This window comes from Salmo salar, chromosome ssa02, assembly GCF_905237065.1.
Source record: "Salmo salar chromosome ssa02, Ssal_v3.1, whole genome shotgun sequence".
NCBI classification, from domain to species: Eukaryota; Metazoa; Chordata; class Actinopteri; order Salmoniformes; family Salmonidae; genus Salmo; species Salmo salar.
This window is the reverse complement of record NC_059443.1, coordinates 24812336-24834984: the sequence shown is the minus strand read 5'-3', so window position 1 is coordinate 24834984 and position 22649 is coordinate 24812336. Positions and strand designations below refer to the sequence as shown.

The 22649-nt window shown below is 42.9% G+C and overlaps 1 protein-coding gene across 1 annotated transcript in view; it reads left to right on the top strand.

The window, feature by feature from the left end:
- The window catches only part of znf1035 (zinc finger protein 1035), a 37804-nt gene extending 17881 nt beyond the window's left edge, over positions 1-19923 (top strand). Inside the window, exons 2-3 of the mRNA XM_045700811.1 lie at positions 10379-10444; positions 10664-19923. Of these exons, the coding sequence (XP_045556767.1) occupies positions 10713-18941 (8229 nt within the window). The 5' untranslated portion in view covers positions 10379-10444; positions 10664-10712 and the 3' untranslated portion in view covers positions 18942-19923. The remainder of the gene's footprint in view (positions 1-10378; positions 10445-10663) is intronic.
- The last annotated feature ends 2726 nt before the right edge of the window (positions 19924-22649 follow it).

Below are 22649 nucleotides of genomic sequence, written 5' to 3'. Positions count from 1 at the left end.
TTGACAACTCCCTTGTGTCCTCCTCCCAGAGTGCTAAGAACCTTGGCGTGATCCTGGACAACACCCTGTTGTTCTCCACTAACATCAAGGCGGTGACCCGATCCTGTAGGTTCATGCTCTACAACATTCGCAGAGTACGACCCTGCCTCACACAGGAAGCGGCGCAGGTCCTAATCCAGGCACTTGTCATCTCCCGTCTGGATTACTGCAACTCGCTGTTGGCTGGGCTCCCTGCCTGTGCCATTAAACCCCTACAACTCATCCAGAACGCCGCAGCCCGTCTGGTGTTCAACCTTCCCAAGTTCTCTCACGTCACCCCGCTCCTCCGCTCTCTCCACTGGCTTCCAGTTGAAGCTCGCATCCGCTACAAGACCATGGTGATTGCCTACGGAGCTGTGAAGGGAACGGCACCTCCATACCTTCAGGCTCTGATCAGGCCCTACACCCAAACAAGGGCACTGCGTTCATCCACCACTGGCCTGCTGGCCCCCCTACCTCTGAGGAAGCACAGTTCCCGCTCAGCCCAGTCAAAACTGTTCGCTGCTCTGGCACCCCAATGGTGGAACAAGCTCCCTCACGATGCCAGGACAGCGGAGTCAATCACCACCTTCCGGAGACACCTGAAACCCCACCTCTTTAAGGAATACCTAGGATAGGATAAAGTAATCCTTCTAACCCCCCCCCTTAAAAGATTTAGATGCACTATTGTAAAGTGGTTGTTCCACTGGATATCATAAGGTGAATGCACCATTTTGTAAGTCGCTCTGGATAAGAGCGTCTGCTAAATGACTTAAATGTAAATGTAAGTTAAAATATGTGTTCATTCAGTATTGTTGTAATTGTCATTATTACAAATAAATAAATAAAAAACAAACCGGCCGATTAATTGGTATCGGTTTTTTTGGGGTCCTCCAATAATCGGTATCGGCGTTGAAAAATCATAATCGGTCGACCTCTACTGTGGACTTTTTCACGTGAATATTAGTCACCAAAAATGTGAATATAATGTGCCATGACTACAAGGTCCAATAGGAATTCAGGGACCTCAGTGAGGAACACTGTATACGGCCCAGGTGGCCTGTAAACAGTAGCTAAAAAAAGTCATTGAGTAGGCTGCGTAGATTTCATGACTAGATGCTCAAAAGACGAAAAAGTTTTGGGGTAAATTGAAATTTGTTATCATAAATGTTAGCAACACCTCCGTCTTTGCAGGATGCGCGGGGGATATGTTCACTAGTGTAACCAGGAGGTGAGGCCTCATTTAACACAGTAAATTCATCAGGCTTAAGCCATGTTTCAGTCAGGCCAATCACATCAAGATTATGATCAGTGATCAGTTCATTGACTATAACTGCCTTGGAAGTGAGGGATCTAACATTAAGTAGCCCTATTTTGAGATGTGAGGTATCACAATCTCTTTCAATAATGGCAGGAATGGAGGATGTGCTGCCATCCTGTTAGAAGGTAACAGATAATTTTATTACAATGGTTAAGATGGATTTTCATTGTGCTCCATGGTGTTATTTGCCCCCTAGTGGAGCTTTCTGGTACTTAGACTGTACGCAAACAGGAAGTAGAGAATTCGTTCTGCGCGCATAGAAGCCGCTAAAAACAACGCTACGGTGCAGGTCTTTCAGTGTAGCTATTTCTTGTCATGCTTCAGCCTCGGAAAATATTTGTTTGTAAGTTCGATTCAAGCATTTAGCTAGTGATGATAATCTTGTTATTGATAGAGTTGCTTACATATCAATGTTGGTTGGTTGTATTTACTCACACAAATTGCAATGCTTTTCATGTATGTCGTCAGCTGTATTACTTTGCTCGTGCGTCATGCAAACGAATTGTAAAACATACAATACTGAAGTTTTGTTACTGTTTCTAGTGTAATATGCTTTGTTATTCTACAGAGATGGTTGTACATTAGAGTAATGAAAGGAGTTAGCCAATTACCATATGAGTAACAATTAGCTACATGGTTTGGCGTCATGCCAGATGCATGGTAACCTCGGCACGTGTTTTGTATTTTCATGCAACTTCAACTTGAAATGTATAATGTACAGCTACAGTATGTCGATTTGAATTGAATACTAAAGGATATTATTTTCTGTATTTTGCAGTTTCACAACAAACGTTTTCAATATTCATTCAAGAAAAGTCACGCCTTGGGAGTTTTATTGAAGACTTAGTTGTTAGCTATCTGTCTAGTTTTGCATGGGAACGCAATTCAAGGGCAGAATAGAGGAGGTCTTTATTCCAGTGAGATTGCTAAGGCGAACACCGCCATGTTTAGTTTTGCCCAACCTAGGTCGAGGCACAGACACGGTCTCAATGGGGATAGCTGAGCTGACAACACTGACTGTGCTAGTGGCAGACTCCACTAAGCTGGCAGGCTGGCTATCTCATTGAGCTTGGGGAGTTAGAGCCCTGGTTCGTAGATAAGATGAGAGCACCCCTCCAGCTAGGATGGAGTCCGTCACTCCTCAACAGGCCAGGCTTGGTCCTGTTTGTGGGTGAGTCCCAGAAAGAGGGCCAATTATCTACAAATTCTATCTTTTGGGAGGGGCAGAAAACAGTTTTCAACCAGCAATTGAGTTGTGAGACTCTGCTGTAGAGCTCATCACTCCCCCTAACTTTGAGGGGGCCAGAGACAATTACTCGATGCCGACACATCTTACTAGCTGATTCAGCTGTTTCATCCTAACATCGTTGGTGCCGACGTGGATAACAATATCCCTATACTCTCTACACTCGCCAGTTTTCGCTTTATTCAGCACCATCTTCAGATTAGCCTTAACGTCGGTAGCACTGCCCCCTGGTAAACAGTGTATGATCGCTGGATGATTCGTGTTAAGTCTAATACTACGGGCAATGGAGTCGCCAATGACTAGGGTTTTCAATTTGTTAGAGCTAATGGTGGGAGGCTTCGGCGTCTCAGACTCCGTAACGGGAGGAGTAGAGACCAGAGAAGGCTCGGCCTCTGACTCCGACTCGCTGCTTAATGGGGAGAACCGGTTGAAAGTTTCTGTCGGCTGAATGAGTGACACCGGTTGATCATTCCTACAGCATTTCCCTCCAGAAGCCATGAGAAAGTTGTCCGGCTGCGGGGACTTATACTACTATCTGTACTTACTGGTGGTACAGACGCTATAAACGGTAATTCAAAGTAAAAACCATAAAGTTGTCAGGTAACAAAGTAAAGTTAGCAACAAAACGCACAGCAACACATAAACGAGTCTGCAAGTTGTGACCGGAGATGACGCAATGAGTGAAGCTTCCTCGGGTGTCCAAAAGATGGATACCTCGTGGGATCCTCATCACATTCAGGCCAAAGAGTTCAATCTTGGTTTCATCAGACCAGAGAATCTTGTTTTTCAAGGTCTGCGAGACCTTTAGGTGCCTTTTGGCAAACTAAACGGGCTGTCGTGTGCCTTTCACTGATGAGTGACATTCCACTGGCCACTATATCAGGAGGGCAATGCAAATAGTCCGGGTAACCATTTGATTAGCTGTTCAGGACTCTTATGGCTTGGGGTAGAAGCTGTTAAGAGGCCTTTTGGGCCTCGACGTGGCTCTCTGGTACCGCTTGCCGTGCGGTAGCATAGACAACAGTCTATAACTAGGGGGTCTGGAGTCTTTGACAATTTATAGGGCCTTCCTCTGACACTGTCTGGTATAGAGGTCCTGAATGGCAGGAAGCTTGGCCCCAGTGATGTACTGGGCCATACGGTGGAGGCCGAGCAGTTGCCATACCAGGCAGTGATGCAACCAGTCAGGATGCTCTCGATGGTGCAACTGTAGAACTTTGAGGATCTGAGGACCCATGCCAAATCTTTTCAGTCTCCTGGGGGGAGTAGGCTTTTATTGACTGTCTTGGTGTGTTTGGACCATGATAGTTTGTTGGTGATGTGGACACCAAGGAACTTGAAGCTGTCAACTTGCTCCACTACAGCCCCGTCAATGAGAATGGGGGCGTGCTCGGTCCTCCTTTTCCTGTCGTCCACAATCATCTCCTTTGTCTTGCTCATGTTGAGGGAGAGGTTGTTGTCCTGGCATCACACGACCAGGTCTCTGACCTCCCTATAGGCTGTCTCATTGTTGTCGGTGATCAGGCCACCACTGTTGTGTCATCGGCAAACTTAATGATGGTGTTGGAGTCATGCCTTGACATGCAGTCATGAGTGAACAGGGAGTACAGGAGGGGACTGGGCACGCACCCCTGAGGAGCACCTGTGTTGAGGATCAGCGTGGCTGATGTGTTGTTACCTACCCTTACCACCTGGGGTTGCAGAGGGAGGTGTTTCGTCCCATGGTCCTTAGCTTCGTGATGAGCTTTGAGGGCACTATGGTGTTGAATGCTGAGCTGTAGTCAATGAATAGCATTCTCACGAATGTGTTCCTCTTGTCCAGGTGGGAAAGGGCAGTGTGGAGTGCAATAGAGATTGCATCATCTGTGGATCTGTTGGGGTGGTATGCAAATTGGAGTGGGTCTAGGGTTTCTGGGATAATGGTGTTGATGTGAGCCATGACCAGCCTTTCAAAGCACTTCATGGCTACAGACGTGAGTGCTACGGGTCCTTTCTCATTTAGGCAAGTTACCTGAGTGTTCTTGGGTACAGGGACTATGGTGGTCTGCTTGAAACATGTTGGTATTACAGACTCGGACAGGGAGAGGTTGAAAATGTCAATGAAGACGCTTGCCAGTTGGTCAGCGAATGCTTTCAGTACACATCCTGGTGATCCGTCTGGCCCTGCGGCCTTGTGAATGTTGACCGTGTTTTAAAAGTCTTACTCACATTGGCTACGGAGAGCGTGATCACACAGTCGTCCGGAACAGCTGATGCTCTCATGCATGTTTCAGTGTTTACTCACCTCGAAGCGAGCATAAAGTAATTTAGCTTGTTTGGTAGGCTTGTGTCACTGTGTGCTTCCACTTGTAGTCTGTAATAGTTGGCAAGCCCTGCCACATCCAATGAGCGTCGGAACAGGTGTAGTACGTTTCAATCTTAGTCCCATATTTACGCTTTGCCTATTTGATGGTTCATCGAAGGGCATAGGGGGGATTTCTTATAAGTTTCCGGGTCAGTGTCCCGCTCCTTGAAAGCGGCAGCTCTACCCTTTACCTCAGTGTGGATGTTGCCTGTAATCCATGGCTTCTGGTTGGGTTATGTACGTACGGTCACTGTGGAGACGACATCATCGATGCACTTATTGGTGAAGCCAGTGACTGATGTGGTGTACTCAATGTCATCATAAGAATCCCGGAACATATTCCAGTCTGTGCTAGCAAAACAGTCCTGCTTCATCTGACCGCTTCTTTTATATTAACCACTGGTGCTTCCTGCTTTAGTTTTTGCTTGTAAGCAGGAATCGGGAGGATAAAATTATGACCAGATTTGCCAAATGGAGGGCGAGGGAGAGTTGTGTGTGTGAGTAAAGGTGGTCTAGAGTTTATTTTCCCTCTGGTTGCACATTTAACATGCTGGGAGAAATGAGGTAGAACGGATTTGAGTTTTCCTGCATTAACCTGTTAGGGCTAGGGGGCAGTATTTGCACGGCCGGATAAAAAAAAACGTACCCGATTTTAATCTGGTTATTACTACTGCCCAGAAACTAGAATATGCATATAATTATTGGCTTTGGATAGAAAACACCCTAACGTTTCTAAAACTGTTTGAATGGTGTCTGTGAGTATAACAGAACTCATATGGCAGTCAAAACCCTGAGACAAATCCTGACAGGAAACTGAAATCTGATGTGTGGATATCACTTCAAACATTTGCCATTGAAACACAGTGGCTTGCGATTCATTTAGCACTTCCTAAAGCTTCCACTAGATGTCCCCAGTCTTTACAGCCTGCTACCATCAAAATTGACTGAAAGAGAGGATGTTTACCTTTGTCACAGGAAATGGGCCATTACCATTGTGACGTCGGCGCCCATGGGTACTCTCCCTTTTCGAAACATTTTGAAAGACAATGCAACCATCCCAATGGAATATTATTGAAGCCCTGGTTGAAAAAGCCCCTAAAGATTTATGTTATACAACGTTTGACATGTTTGAACGAACTTAAATATATATTTTTTTGCTCATTCCTGACGACAAGTCAGACGCACACGGTACATTTTCACTAGCCTTCGGAGCGCGCTAACGCTATTGGGACATAAATTATTAACTTTTTTGAACAAAACTACATTTGTTATGGACCTGGGATTCCTAGAAGTGCCTTCTGATAAAGATAATCAAAGGTAAGGGATTATTTACAATAGTATTTTTGATGGTTGATCGTTCCAAGATGGCTCAAAACATGTATAGCCTAGACTATTTTTCTGGGCATACCACGTCGTTTATTGCAAAGTGTGATTTTCCCAGTAAAGTTATTTTTAAATCTGGCAAAGAGATGGCATTCAAGACATGTTCATCTATAAGTCTTTGACTGACAATATTACATATTAACAATGTTTTCGAATAGTAATTTTGTAAATTGTAGCGCTAATAAACCGGAAGCATTTGAGGCAAAAGATTTTCTGAACGTCATGCTCCGATGTAAAATGCTGTTTTTATATATAAATATGAACTTTATCGAACAAAAAATGCATGTGTTGTGTAACATGATGTTCTAGGAGTGTCATCTGATGAAGGTTGTCAAAGGTTAGTGCTGCATTTAGCTGTGTTTTGGGTATTTGTGATGCATGCTAGTTGCTTTGAAAATGGCTGTGTGATTATTTCTGGCTGGGTACTCTGCAGACATAATCTAATGTTTTGCTTTTGCTGTAAAGCCTTTTTGAAATCGGACAACGTGGTTCGATTCAGGAGAGGTGTATCTATAAAACGGTGTAAAATAGTCATATGTTTGAGAAATTGAAGTTATAGCATTTATGAGGTTTTGCATTTAGCATGACGCGATTCCACTGGCTGTTGATTAGGGTGGGACGCAAGCGTCCCACTGGCCCAGAGAGGTTAAAGTCCCCGGCCACTAGGAGTTCCGCCTCTGGATGAGCGTTTTTCCTGTTTGCTTATGGCGGTATACTTGTCATTAAGTGCGGTCCTAGTCCCAGCATCGGTTTGTGGTGGTAAATAGACAGCTACGAAGAATATAGATGGAAAAACTCTCTTGGGAAATAGTGTGGTCTACAGCTTATCATTAGATACTCTACCTTAGGTGAGCAAAACCTTGAGACTTCCTTAGACTTCTTGCACCAGCTGTTGTTTACAAATCTACACAGACTGCCACCCCATGTCTTACCAGAGGCAGCTGTTCTATCCTGCCGAAAAAGCGTAAAACCCACCAGCTTTGTTATTCATGTCGTCGTTCAGCCACGTCTCCGTGAAAGTTTTTATCGTCCCGTTGGTAGGATATACGTGATTGTATTTCTTCTATTTTATTATCCAGTGATTGTACGTTGGCTAATAGGACTGGTGGTCAAGGCAGATTACCCAGTCGCCATCGGGTCCTTACAAGGCACCCCAACTACTTCCCCGATATCTCCGTCTCTTTCTCCTGCGAATGACAGGGATGAGGGCCTTGTCGGGTGTCTGAAGTAAATCCTTCGTGTCCAACTCGTTAAAGAAAAAAATCTTCTTACACTACGGGGTGAGTAATCGCTGTCCTGATATCTAGAAGCTCTTTTCGTTCATAAGAGACGGTAGCAGAAACATTATGTACAAAATAAGTTACAAATAATGTGAAAAAACACACAATAGTACAATTTGGTTAGGGGACCATAAAACAGCAGCCACCAACTCCGGCGCCATTCTTAATTCTTCTCTTGGAGACCTTCAATGATACAATCCTGTCTCGGCGCTCTACGGACAATTCCTTGAACCTCATGGCTTGGTTTTTGCTCTGACATGCACTGTCAACTTTGGGACCTTTTATATAGACAGGTGTGTGCCTTTCCAAATCATGTCCAATCAATTGAATTTACCACCACAGGTGGTCTCCAATCAATTTGTAGAAACATCAAGGATATTCAATGAAAACAGGATGCACCTGAGCTCAATTTTGAGTCTCATAGCAAAGGGTCTGATTACTTATGTAAATAGGGTATTTCTGTTTATTTACAGTGGGGCAAAAAAGTATTTAGTCAGCCACCAATTGTGCAAGTTCTCCCACTTAAAAAGATGAGGCCTGTAATTTTCATCATAGGTACACTTCAACTATGACAGATAAAATGAGAAAAAAAATCCAGAAAATCACATTGTAGGATTTTTAATGAATTTATTTGCAAATTATGGTGGAAAATAAGTATTTGGTCAATAACAAAAGTTTATCTCAATACTTTGTTATATACCCTTTGTTGGCAATGACACAGGTCAAACGTTTTCTGTAAGTCTTCACAAAGTTTTCACACACTGTTGCTGGTATTTTGGCCCATCCCTCCATGCAGATCTCTAGAGCAGTGATGTTTTGGGGCTGTCGCTGGGCAACACGGACTTTCAACTCCCTCCAAAGATTTTCTATGGGGTTGAGATCTGGAGACTGGCTAGGCCACTCCAGGACCTTGACATGCTTCTTACGAAGCCACTCCTTCATTGCCCGGGCGGTGTGTTTGGGATCATTGTCATGCTGAAAGACCCAGCCACGTTTCATCTTCAATGCCCTTGCTGATGGAAGGAGGTTTTCACTCATGATACATGGCTCCATTCATTCTTTCCTTTACACGGATCAGTCGTCCTGGTCCCTTTGCAGAAAAACAGCCCCAAAGCATGATGTTTCCACCCCCATGCTTCACAGTAGGTATGGTGTTCTTTGGCTGCAACTCAGCATTCTTTATCCTCCAAACATGACGAGTTGAGTTTTTACCAAAAAGTTCTATTTTGGTTTCATCTGACCATATGACATTCTCCCAATCCTCTTCTGGATCATCCAAATGCTCTCTAGCAAACTTCAGACGGGCCTGGACATGTACTGGCTTAAGCAGGGGGACATGTCTGGCACTGCAGGATTTGAGTCCCTGGCGGCGTAGTGTGTTACTGATGGTAGGCTTTGTTACTTTGGTCCCAGCTCTCTGCAGGTCATTCACTAGGTCCCCCGTGTGCTTCTGGGATTTTTGCTCACCGTTCTTGTGATAATTTTGACCCCACGGGGTAAGATCTTGCGTGGAGCCCCAGATCGAGGGAGATTATCAGTTGTCTTGTATGTCTTCCATTTCCTAATAATTGCTCCCACAGTTGATTTCTTCAAACCAAGCTGCTTACCTATTGCAGATTCAGTCTTCCCAGCCTGGTGCAGGTCTACAATTTTGTTTCTGGTGTCCTTTGACAGCTCTTTGGTCTTGGCCATAGTGGAGTTTGGAGTGTGACTGTTTGAGGTTGTGGACAGGTGTCTTTTATACTGATAACAAGTTCAAACAGGTGCCATTAATACAGGTAACGAATGGAGGACAGAGGAGCCTCTTAAAGAAGAAGTTACAGGTCTGTGAGAGCCAGAAATCTTGCTTGTTTGTAGGTGACCAAATACTTATTTTCCACCATAATTTGCAAATAAATTCAGAAAAAATCCTACAATGTGATTTTCTTTTTTTTTTTTCTTCTTTTTTTTCTCATTTTGTCTGTCATAGTTGACGTGTACCTATGATGAAAATTACAGGCCTCTCTCATCTTTTTAAGTGGGAGAACTTGCACAATTGGTGGCTGACTAAATACTTTTTTGCCCCACTGTATTTTTTATACATTTGCAAAATTGACTCAACCTGTTTTTGCTTTGTCATTATGGTGTATTGTGTGTAGATTTTACGGGGGGGAAATTATTTAATCAATTTTAGAATAAGGCTGTAACGTAACAAAATGTGGGAACGGGGAGGAGGTCTGAACACTTTCCGAATGCACTGTAGCTTTTGGGTTGTTTCTGGACATTGCCATCTTACTACTGCTCTTAGTCCTTACTAGAGGGATCTATCAGCTATGACGGTGTAGTCTTATACCTCTTTCTCTATCGTGCCAACCAAGACTGCGCTGCCTTAGATATTTTATTTTTACATTGTCCTTTCCAGCACAGTTCCAACAACTATGGTGGATGCATAATCGGGTAGGCAAAGTACAGCTTGGGTACAGGGCTCCACAAATTCTTCTAAATTGACTATCCTACCTCCACCAAGAAAAATGTCTGCAAATTGTGGGCAAATAAACATCAGGACAATCCTTTTGCAGCCACCACTTGTCCCACTATTCAAAGCAATGCCTGTACTGAGCAAGAGGAGTTTGAATTTGAAATCCTTTTGTATTTCGACTCATGAACCTCTGCAAGCTCTGTTCCAATGGCATTGGCCCATTCAGAAATGGTTAAATGTAGTGACGCACTGACTTGGTCTTATTTTCTATCAACATAAAAAATGTAGAAGATCAAATTTGATTACCTTTTTCTGTTTTATTTTCTAGCTTCATGGGTAAATGTACCCTTACCCACATCAACCTGGACCCCATGCACACATGCTAAAGCAGGTGGTGAGTATGTGGTCTAATTGTTTTGCATGCAGAGACAAACGTGACAAATGTAGCCTAACAAATGTAGACATTTGCCTTAATCTTGATATGGTGTACTCTCCTTGTACAGCTAACATTTGATCACCAATACCCACTTCTACCAAGGTATTTTAATGAACTGTATGTGGTATCATTGAATATTGGATACACTATCTGTCATTTATATTTATTATCTTTCAGGATTGGGTGTTGGAAAACAGTGGTCCCAGGTCCTCTGTGGAGGTTGAGCATGGCTCAAGGATTTAACACTTGTTTTCGTAACCTTCCGCCATTGTCGTCGGATTCAAGGACTTTGAATGTGCCTTCGGATTCTGAAGATAGTTTGGCGCACCACCTTGAAAGCCTCATTGAGCATAATGACCTTTCCAACACTGTGGTTTCGCCAGAGAACATTTCCTCGGACTTGAACATGAGTTCAAACTTTTTCTCAAATTCCAATACTAGTTCTGATTTTGTACAACAGAAATACTGTGATGACGTCGTTTGGCAAGATGAGGGTCAACCAGTACATCATGAAGGTCAGTTTAACCACACAAGCAACAGCTTCTTTACCCCAGCTAGAACAGCCAGTTCAAGTAATTGCCTCTCAACTTCAGGTGCAGACCTAAACCCCCATGATCTTAAACAAGAGTGTGACTTATTGAACCCTTCCATTCCGGAGGACTACTCAGATGTTAGTAGCTGCTCAGAGTCCGATGTTGATAGGACAGGGCCTTCTTGTGAAATGTTAAAACATGGTTCAAATGATACTCCACTAGTTGCAGATTACAAGAAGGAAAATGAATGTGCATGGAAGAGCCCAGAGACCAACACAGATTTCCCAGAAAGCATTTCTACTTCAGAGAGTGAGGTAGAAGAGGATCAAGATGAACCACCAGAGAAGGAAAAGGAGACATTCATGATGCGAGAGAATAAATACTCAGAGATTTCTGGAGCTCCAGAAGCTCTATCTGTTTCAGAGGACGAGGGAGAAAAGGATCATCTGGATGGAGAAGCACATGGGAAAGATGAGGAGACTTGCATGGAGCAAGATGGTCAACACACAGATTTTTCCTTGGGTGCCGAAGAAAGCCAGACTGCCTCAGTGAATGAGAGAAAAGAGGAACTGGATGATGAAGCACAGAATGCGGAAGAGGGATGCATGGAGGAAGAGGATCGGTACTCAAATGTCAGCAGCCTAGAGGGCCAAAATGAAGGAACCATTGTAAGAGAGAGATTTAACGTGAAAGAGGAGCATTCATTATCCCAAGGAACTATGGATTCGCAGGGTATCAATGCATCCAACGCTCAAGATTCTGCTAACAAGCTGAATGATAATACCTGTGACTTTGAATATCAGGATTCAGTTAAGGATAATGACTCTTTAAAGGTTGCTGGTCAAGAAAATTGCAAAAGTTCCTCTGTCATTTGTGGATTAGGCCTAGGGAGTAGCAATCAAACGTTTGAGTCTTGTTTGGAATTCCCTGAAAATCAATCATTGAAAACTAGATTTCAGGAGATCGTTGGCAGTGGCGCTCAAAGTACAAACTCAACCTATGAAAGTGCGAGTGATTCCATTCGTGCAAGTGGAGGGAAAGAGGATCACAGTAGCTTTGATTTTTTGGAGCGTTGTTTAGGTCTGAACAACTTTGTAATTGAACAAAAGTCCTGTATTGAAAATGAGTGGCTAAGACCTATGGATGAGTCAAATGTATCGTCTTGTTTGGAAGAGGACCAGGCATCCCAACAGAACCTAATGCGCCATATCGAGCCACCAGACCTTGTGAGAGCTGGTCTTGAAAACACAAGAGAGACATTTCATAAAGTATTCACGGCAGATGATGAGCAAGAACCCCCAGTGCTAAGTGAATGCTACGGTGAACCATTGTCAAGAGAAGATTGTATGAGTGACACCGAGGGTAATCAGGAAAGGGGGGAGACCGGGTCTATTGATTCAACTGAGTTGAACCAGGAGGGAGGAGATTCAACTATTGATAATATTGAAGACGAGAGGGATTTTGAGGACCAAGCAGCTCAGTTGAAATCCTCACTGCATATGAGGAAAAGCATGCACCCTATTGTACTGCTCAGGAACTCCGAACTAAAAAATGACACAGATGGGGCTTATCAGTGTGCAGCGTGCCAACAGGCCACACAAAGTATAGACCATCTCATTGAGCACCACCATTGTAACCACTCTGAGAACAAATTCAATTTCTGTCAGATCTGTGGTACTTACTTGACATGTGATTCACTAGCCAAGAAACATCAGTGTGGTATTGTTGATGAAAACGCACAACTCTCTTCTAATATGAAACCCCAGAAGAGAAAATCAACCGGGCATGCTGTTTACAAATGTAGATGCTGCACACAGACATTTTACAGACTGTGTGATTACAACAAGCATGTGCAGAGCCACTCGGGTAGAACTGAACACACGTGTCATAGGTGTGGCACTAACTTTTCACAATGCCGTAGCCTGAACAGACATTTACGTGAAAGGACATGCCGGCGTCGAAGTTCACAAGTTCCTGTTAAACAGATTCAAACAACCCCACGTATCAGCATTTACAAAAAGGGAACTGTCCTCCCACCAGACAGCCCCTATGCCAATCTTCCAGATTGTTTTGTGAAGCTGGTGGACATTTGCAAGGAGCATGTTTGTCGTCTTTGTGGGAAAAGCTTTGCAAGCAGTGCAAAACTCTACAAGCACGGATACAATGTACACCATACAAAAACTAGGTCATATAACGTTCGGCCTAAGTGTCAGAACACATACAGGTCATATAAGTGTCAGAAATGCCTGATGACATTCAATTATTCAAGCAATTTTAGCAGGCACAAGAAAAGATGCAAAGGAGCTGAGACGAATGAGAAATTCAAGTGCCCTCTTTGCCCACGCGTTTTCAAATATTCCTACAACCGGTCCCGCCATTTGCGCGAGCAGTGCATTAAAGACTTTACACAGGGAAGCTCGGGGAAAGTTGAAATGAAATTTCGATGCCCCTTCTGCACCACCACCTTTAGTAATGCATCTAACCGACATAGACACATAAGACTGGTGTGCCTCAAGGAATATATACACAATGAGACTTCAAGGACCAAAGCTGAACGCCAGGAAAACATGGCCCAGAAAGAAACACAAAAGCCACCACTGAAAACGACACTGAATCAAAATGAGCCGGGTATCAAATGCAACTACTGTCCGGCCGTTTTTGCTCATTCTTCTGGAAAGTACAGACACATGAGGAAACATAAGTTGTTTGAAAACACTGGAAAAAAGATCAAGTTCAGGTATTCAAGCCTAGTTCCCATTTCTAACAACTCCAAGGCTAGTATTGAGGAGCCCAAAGATGGTCCACTCTCCAGTGAAGCCAGCAGCCAGCCCTTTTCCTGTCTCTTCTGTGGAAAATGGTTCAACACTTCATATTCCCTGAAGAAACACGTCTGTAGTATGCACATGGGTGACAAACCATATCGCTGCCTTGAATGTGGAAAACGTTTTGGGAAAGAAATCCATCTTGTCGCTCACAAAAAAGTGCACCAGCGAAGGATACAGTGTACTGTTTGCAAGAAGATACTTCCTACCATTGGGGACTTGATTCAACACAGGCAATCTCACATCAAAAAGGGCATGCTTCAGTGCCCAGACTGCCCATCGCAGTTCCAGTACCCAGTGTATCTTCTTCGACATATGGCATCACATCACAAACTTCAGCAAGAGCAGCCACTCAAAGAGAAAAAACAGAGGCACCCCTCAAAACTTGAGCCGATTGGGTCATTGCCACCACTCAAAGAGCAGGAAGAGGAAGAAAAGTTGGGGTGTCCCCTATGCCCAGAGGTCTTTCACAGTGGCACAGAACTGAGTAGTCACTGCCTAAACCATGTATCGGAGTCCTCTTCAAGTTGGTGTCCATTTTGTAAACGCCTCTTCTCTTCCCGCACATCTTTGGTACGCCATATACGCATTCATACAGGTGAGAAACCATTTTCTTGTCAGAGTTGTGGAGAACCTTTTCGTCGAAAAGAGTATCTCCAGTTGCACCAAGAAAAGTGTCCAGGTCCACAAAGCAAGCAAGAACTGCCCACTATTAAAGAAAGTGAAGATGTCTCATCAAAATCTTTGGTGACAAGAATAAGGAAAGTATACAAATGTTCATACTGTCCTCGGGAATTTGAAAAATTGCCCCGTTTATTACTGCACCACAATGGCCACATGCAAAATACAGTAGCCCCCTGTCCAAAATGTGGTAAATGTTACAGACAAAGGCGCAAGTTACATGAAAGACTTTGCAATGGCTCAAACATAAAATCTGTAGAGCCAGTGAGCACTGTCTGGCATCCTTGTAGGAATTGTGGGAGGAAGTTTTCAAGGGATTATAATCGAGATGTCCATGAGAGGATTTGCCACTCTGTAAAGCCCTTGCAAAAAAACACCAGCAATTCTGGCAACTCAAACATGCATCCTTGCAGGAATTGTGGAAAGTACTTTACAAGGAGTGATAATCGGAATTTCCATGAGAAGACTTGCAACTCTGCCAATCCCTTGCAAAAGAACACCATAGAGATTGGGACCAGTAGCAGGGACAAGTTGCAGCACAAATGCCCCCACTGTCCAAGCAAATTCAAGTACAGAAGTTTTCTCCTGAGACATATTGGGTCACACACTGGAGAAAGATCATATCCATGCATGCACTGTGGTCACAGCTATGGAATCCAGTCACGATGCTTACAGCATGAAGCTTTCTGTGATGGTGTTAATAGACAAAAGCCACCAAGCGCCAGCCTTGGTGAATATAAGTGCAATATCTGCACAAAAATCTTCATGAAATCCCGAAACTTAAGGCGGCACATCCTAACACACACAGAGGTCAAGCCATATCGCTGTAAGGCCTGTGACAGCTGTTTCTCCAGACATGATCATCTAAAACTGCACCAGAGTCGCTGCAAAGGGAAAAGACAACGTTTAGAGGTTCGCATTGCCAAAATTAGTCTTGCAGATGTTGGAATGGGCTGGCAAAATAACCTGAACATTACCAATTCAGGAAAGCAACAAGGGTTTGACTGCAGCATATGTTCAAAGAGCTTCCCCACTCACAGCATTATGGCCCGACATATTGCCATGTCACATGCTATAAGAACCGTCAGTTCATTTACTCATGAAAAATCGCTTAAGAGACATATAAACATCGGTGCATGTCAAAGAATTTATGCAAAAACAAAGCATTCAGAAAAGCTAAATGTTACAAGCCCACCATCAAGAGAGACAAACCGACTCCTACAGAGGCTCCAGCTGCAATATAAAGACAAACGCAAATTCAAATGTACTTTTTGCCCTCGCCTTTTCAAAAGTGGTGAGCAATTGAGGGTGCACACCCGCTTGCATACAGGGGAGAAACCTTTTGGATGTTCTAATTGTGGTGAGAGATTTATCCGTAGGGACTACCTGCAGCGCCATTTGAACAGGTGCAAAGGGGAACCTCTTGACAGAGTGCTTTGTGACAGATGTGGTGATGTATTTTCGCAAGACGAACTCGAGAACCATCAACTGACGTGTGTTGTCAAGTGTAAATCACCTGCCCGTAGTCGAACTGAGTCCACTGCTCGCAGTCCCCCAAAAGGGTTCTCCTGTGCTAATTGCAGTGCCCGCTTCTTGTTGTTCTCTCAGCTCCAGCAACACTTTCTCAATACGCATAGAGACACTCCAACAAATCAGGCTTCACCTCTACAGGAGCAGTTGTCTAGCATGGTGAACATAAAAGAGGAGCCTATGGATGAAGGATATGGTGACACTCGGCTGAATAGTGATAACAATCTCATGCTTGATCAAGACAGTGATCCAAATAATGATATGAACAAACCCATTAAGTGTCCACAGTGCAACATGAACTTTGGAAATAAGGGTGGATTTGCCAGACACATGCATACACATTTAGGACAATACCCATTCAACTGCAAGAAATGCAATAAAGGCTTTTGGAACAAAAACTTATTTCGGACACATGTAAGGAAATGTAGACTTGTAAAGGTCACGAAGGAAGAAGTTAACACTGACTCTGTAATTACTTCAGAGATGGATCCTACTCTTAAAGAGACTGTCCTAGTCTTCAACCAAGGTTCCAAAACAACAGGCACTGGGGTTTTGCAGACTAATTTCTCCTGCAAAGATGACTTGAAGGATTTAACACTACAGTATGCCTATGGAAATCAAGGCAAAGGAAGATCTTCCCATGATAGGAGAAATAGTGGTCAACAAGTCCCAGGCAACAAGTACCAGTGCTCAGAGTGTGATAGAAGTTTCACAGATGGGCTTCTGCTCATCAGCCATTTAGAGGACCATGGGCGCGATGAGCTAGAAAGAAAAAAGAAATTCTGCCAGCCTTGTGGTAAAACGTTTGCTAATCCTTCAGACCTAGCAAGGCATATGAGAGGCCACTGGAATGAGAAGACATTTTCTTGCCCACAATGTCCACAGACTTTTCCCTGCCCTTCTGACCTTGACATCCATAGAACTTGTCATGACTCAAATAGACCATTTGTCTGCAAAGAGTGTCAACAACGATTTTGGACCAGTCAATCTTTAGAAAACCATCAAAGCCAAGTTCATTCAAAAGAACTAATTCATACATGCCATGTCTGTAACAAGAACTATTCAATCAGAAGTTCACTTGTTAAACATATTAGGATGAAGCATCAAACCCAGAAGAACATGGATGTTGTTATCCACGTGAAGGAAAAGGAGACTGCAGTGCAAGAGGAATTTGACATGGAAGTTGATGTGGATGGAGGAAGTAATGCAAGTAATGATGAAGATGAAAATGATGCTAATGAGGACAATGACTCTGACTCTGCAGACTACTTCCCCTGCCATGTCTGTGGGAAAACGTTCACCACATCAGAAAGCCTTGAGGATCACCAACGCTGTCATCTCGGTGAAAAACCTCATGAGTGTGCAGAATGTGGCAAATGTTTTTTCCAAGCAGGGCAACTGCAACAGCACCTTCGGAGCCACAAGTCTGAGTATCAGTGTCAAATATGTGGCAGAGGCTTTGTCTCACTCTTTGCCTTACGCAAACACAAGCATACTCATGGAAAGAGCCGTCAACACCGTTGCTCCAAGTGCCCGCTCAGCTTCACAGGGCCCTCGCAGCTGGCAGAGCACATGGGCACCCACCGCGATGACAATTTCCCTTGTGATATATGTGATCGCACATTCTCCTGCAAGATGAGTCGGGCAGAGCACCGGAAAATCCACATTGAGACAGACGATGTTCCACCACTTTTACTTCCACCAGAGAAGACTGCATCCTCGTCTCCTACTGCCTCTTCCTCTACAATGAAGCACCTTCAATATCGTTGTGGGGTTTGCAATGAACGTTTCAAAGAACCAGAACAACTGTCTGAGCATGGGTGCATGGCTGCCAGAGAGCGACCTTATTCATGCCAAGAATGTAATAAGCATTTCTTGCATGCATCTCACTTAAACAAGCACGAGCTCAGTCACTACCAAATACCACAATCATGCGTGTATCAGTGCAATCAATGCCACATGAGTTTCAACTACCGTCACAATTTTGTCAGTCATTTAAATAAACATGGTGACGATGAGGCTGCAGCAGAAGCTCTGAAAGGAGGCTCAGTGACAAATGCTTGGGAAACTGTTTCAGAGAAGAGAACAATTTACAAATGCCCCATTTGCTCTCACAGGTTTGCTCATGCCATAGAATTGGCAAGTCACCTTTCAATACACTCTGAGAACACGTTTGCTTGCGGTGTTTGCAAGTTGACATTTCCCACCAAAAGCAAGCTTGCTGAACATGAGCGGAGCCATCTGACTGCTGCAACACATTACGAGTGCACGGAGTGTGGTCAGAGCTTCTTGGGCAGTGATTTCCCCCAGCACCACTGTGCACGTCGGCAACATGCTGTTACAGACCATGAACGCCCACATCTGTCTAATAGACAGTCAAGGGAGGAAGAGGTGGATGTTGGGGAGGACTTCTTTAATTGTACTGTCTGCTTAAAGCGATTCTCTTCTCACGATAGTCTCCAGCAGCATCTAAACAAAGAGCATCACAATGAACGGCCATTCAAGTGCCAGTCTTGTGGAAAGACCTTTGCTCTGAAGAGGTATCTCAGAGACCATGAGCGAAGACAACATAAGTTTGGCACTGAACGAGCCCACCCGACATACAAAGCCACGGACAGTGTAAGTCAGTACAAGTGCTCAGTTTGCCCCAAAACATTAACCTCGGCACACGACCTGTCATTGCATATGAAAGTGCACACCGAACAGGAATCTGGAGGAGACCACCGTTGTGACATGTGCTACAAATCATTCAGTCGACTGTCTCTTCTCAGGCAGCATCAAGAAAGTCATGTTGGACAAGTTGTATATGAATGCACAGAGTGTGACAAAGCATTTGCTTTCCCACATCTTCTAGAGGAACATCAAAAGACTCATGCTGCTGGACCATAAGTCTTTTTCCCACCCTCAAAATCCTCCCACTAACTAAATGTAAAAAGACAAGTTGGACAATGGACATAGAAAAGACCTCCTGCATCACTGATTGTGTTCAATTATCCAATGAACTCAGTAATGTCATAGAAATGTTTTTTATTTCTGGTGCTGTTTGCAGTCATCAAGCAATTTTGTGTTCACACTTCCATCTTAATCGTTTAAAGTTTTTGATTGGCTCACAAGATGTTTAACTGTGGTTTTTACCCCATGTCTTCTCAGAAATGTTTGGCCTACAACCTGGTTCGTGAAAAGGTTTATATTTACAGATTTCCTCCTATTTTAACATTTTATATCTGGTCAGAACTGCAGTTCATTGATACTATTACCTTTCCATAGAGCACTAATTTGTAATAGCCTCCATATTCAATTGTATATAGTTGTTTAAATGTCTTTATGTGCCCTGAATGCAATTACAAAAGTTTCAGTTCACGTTACACAAAGTGAAATGTAAGCTTTTGACCATGGAATAAATTCCTTACTCTGATCATGTGGAATGGGTTGTCACTGACAGTTTTAGGAATCCATATTGACCCGGTTGTTTTTTTCTTCTGCTGGCTAATCTATTACTCTGCCTAACCTTCTAAACATATTATCACTTAGACTTTAATAATGACGTGGGCTACTTTTAGCCATGTATGATCCATGTAGCCCTTCTAAACTTTCCAAATTCAAAACCACAGCATTGTGTATATTATGTAAATATGACATGATCGTAACCATTTAAGTATTTGACATGAAATTGACCATTGTTGTAAGCTATTAATTTTCCCTGTGTTCAGAAACATTCTATCATTCATTCAAATGCCTTAAATATGTGTTTTGGATGTACTAGTTCAAGGGCAACATTTAATGACATTTTTTTCCTTATTGGGTGTTACTTTTGTATGAAAGAGATTTCAATCAAAAGACATTAACAAACAAAATAAACCAGTCAACTGGTCATCTGTTGTATTCTTATTGCTAACTTTATTTTAACTGAGTGTATGATTGTCTTTTTGATTATAAAGTAAGAAGATCTTGAAACTGTAGTTGTCACAAGCAAAGTAATTTTTGCTCATGCATTGGTTTTATATATATACTTTTTTGTTGACTTAATTTGATTTTCCAAATTTGATAGTTGGCTTATGCTTTTACACTACATTCATATTTTGGACATTTGAACAGGTAAAATAAATTGTGCCATGCCCATGCTACATAAACTGAGTGTACAAAACACCTTCCTAATATTACGTTTGCCATCAGAACAGCCTCAATTTGTCAGGGCATGGACTACAAAGGTGTCAAGTGTTCCACAGTGATGCTGGCCAATGTCTATGCCAATGCTTCCCATAGTTGTCAAGTTGGCTGCATGTCCTTTTAGGAGGTGCACCATAGTTTTTTTTAACTAGGCAAGTCAGTTAAGAACAAATTCTTATTTACAATGACGGGCTACCCCAGACAAATCCGTACGACGCTGGGCCAATTGTGCGCCGCCCAATGGGACTCCAAATCACAGCCAGATGTGATACAGCCTGGATTCAAACCAGGTACTATAGTGATGCCTCTTGCACTGACATGCAGTGCCTTAGACCGCTGCGCCACTCGGGAGCCAGAGTGATACACATGGGAAACTGTTGAGTGGAAAAACCCAGTAGAGTTGCAGTTCTTGACACACTCAAACCTACTGTATCCCGTTCAAAGGCACTTCAATATTTTCTTGCCCATTCACCCTCTGAATGGCACACATACACAATCCATGTCTTAATTGTCTCAGGGCTTAAAAGTCATTTAACCTGTCTCCTCTTTCATCTACACTGATTGGAAGTGTATTTAACAAGTGACCTCAATAAGGGATCATAGCTTTCACCTGGTCAGTCTCATAGAAAGAGCAGGTGTTCCTAATGTTTTCTACACTGTAGATTTTGTGTCCATCCATGTCTAATCAGTGATTGTGACAAAGGCTGTGTTTAACATATTCAAACAGTTAAAGGGGCAAACGGCAGTTGCTACATCCATTTTTGGACTTATAAATGAATGATAAAGTGCCTTCAAAAAGTATTCATACTCCTTGACTTATTCCACATTTTGCTGTTACAGCCTGAATTCAAAATTGATTACATTTATAAATTCTCACCCATAATGACAGTGAACATGTTTTTAGAAATGCCAATTTATTGAAAATGAAATAGAGATCACATTTACATAAGTATTCACAGCCCTGAGTCAATACAGCAGTAATCACTGCCAAAGGTGCTTCTACAGAGTTTTTCTGGGTACGTCTAAGAGATTTCCACACCGGGATTGTGCAACGTTTGCCCACTATTCTTTTAAAAATTCTTTAAGCTCTGTCAAATTGGTTGTTTATCATTGCTCAACAACCATTTTCAGGTCTTGCCATAGATTTTCAAGTAGATTTAAGTCAATCCTGTGACAATGCCACTCAGGGACATTTACTGTCTTCGTGGTAAACCACTCCAGTGTAGATTTGGCCATGTGTTTTAGGTTATTGTCCTACTGAAAGGGGAATTAATCTCCCAGTGTCTGGTAGAAAGCAGATTAAACCAGGTTTTTGGCAATGATTTTGCATGTGCTTAGCTCTATTCTATTTATTTTTTATCCTGAACTCCCCAGTCCTTAACAATTACAAGCATACCCATAACATGATGCAGCCACCACTATGCTTGAAAATATGGAGATTGGTACTTGTGTTTCATTGGATTTATCCCAAACATAACACTTTGTATTCAGGACAAAAACTGAATTCGCTTTGCCACATTCTTTTCAGTATTACTTTAGTGCCGTGTTGCAAGCAGGATGCATGTTTTGAAATATTTTTATTCTGTACATGCTTCCTTCTTTTCCCTCAATAAGGTTAGTGTAGTGGAGTACCTACAATGTTGTTGATCCATCCTTCATTTTCATGTTAAACACTATTGCACACAGTGAGTCCATGCAACTTACACTGAACAAAAAATTAAAAGCAACATGTAAAATGTTGGTCCCGTGTTTCATGAGCTGAAATAAAAGATCCCAGAAATGTTATTTCTTTCATTTTGTGCACAAATTAGTTTACATCCCTGTTAGTGTGCCAAGATAATCCATCCGTCGGACAGGTGTGGCATATCAAGAAGCTGATTAAATAGCATAATCATTACACAGGTGCCCCTTGTGCTGGGGACAATAAAAGGCCACTCTAAAATGTGCAGTTTTGTCACACAACACAATGACAAAGATGTCTCAAGTTTTGAGGGAGTGTGCAATTGGCCTACTGACTACAGGAATGTCCACCAGAGCTGTTTCCAGAGAATTGAATGCTAATTTCTCTACCATAAACTGCCTCCAACATCATCATAGAAAATATAGACCTCCACATCCGGCTTCTTCACCTGTGGGATTGTCGGAGACCAGCCACTCGGACAGCTGATGAAACTGAGGATTATTTCTGTCTGTAATAAAGCCCTTTAGTGGGGAAAACTTATTCTGATTGGCTGGGCCTGGCTCCCCAGTGGGTGAGCCTATGCCCACCCATGGCTGTGCCCCTGCCCAGTCATGTGAAATCTATAGCTTAGGGCCTAATTCATTTATTTCAATTGACTGATTTGTTTATATGAACTGTAAAACAGTTGCGTTTATATTTTTTTTCAGTATTTATTTATATACAGTACCAGTCAAGTTGGGACAACTACT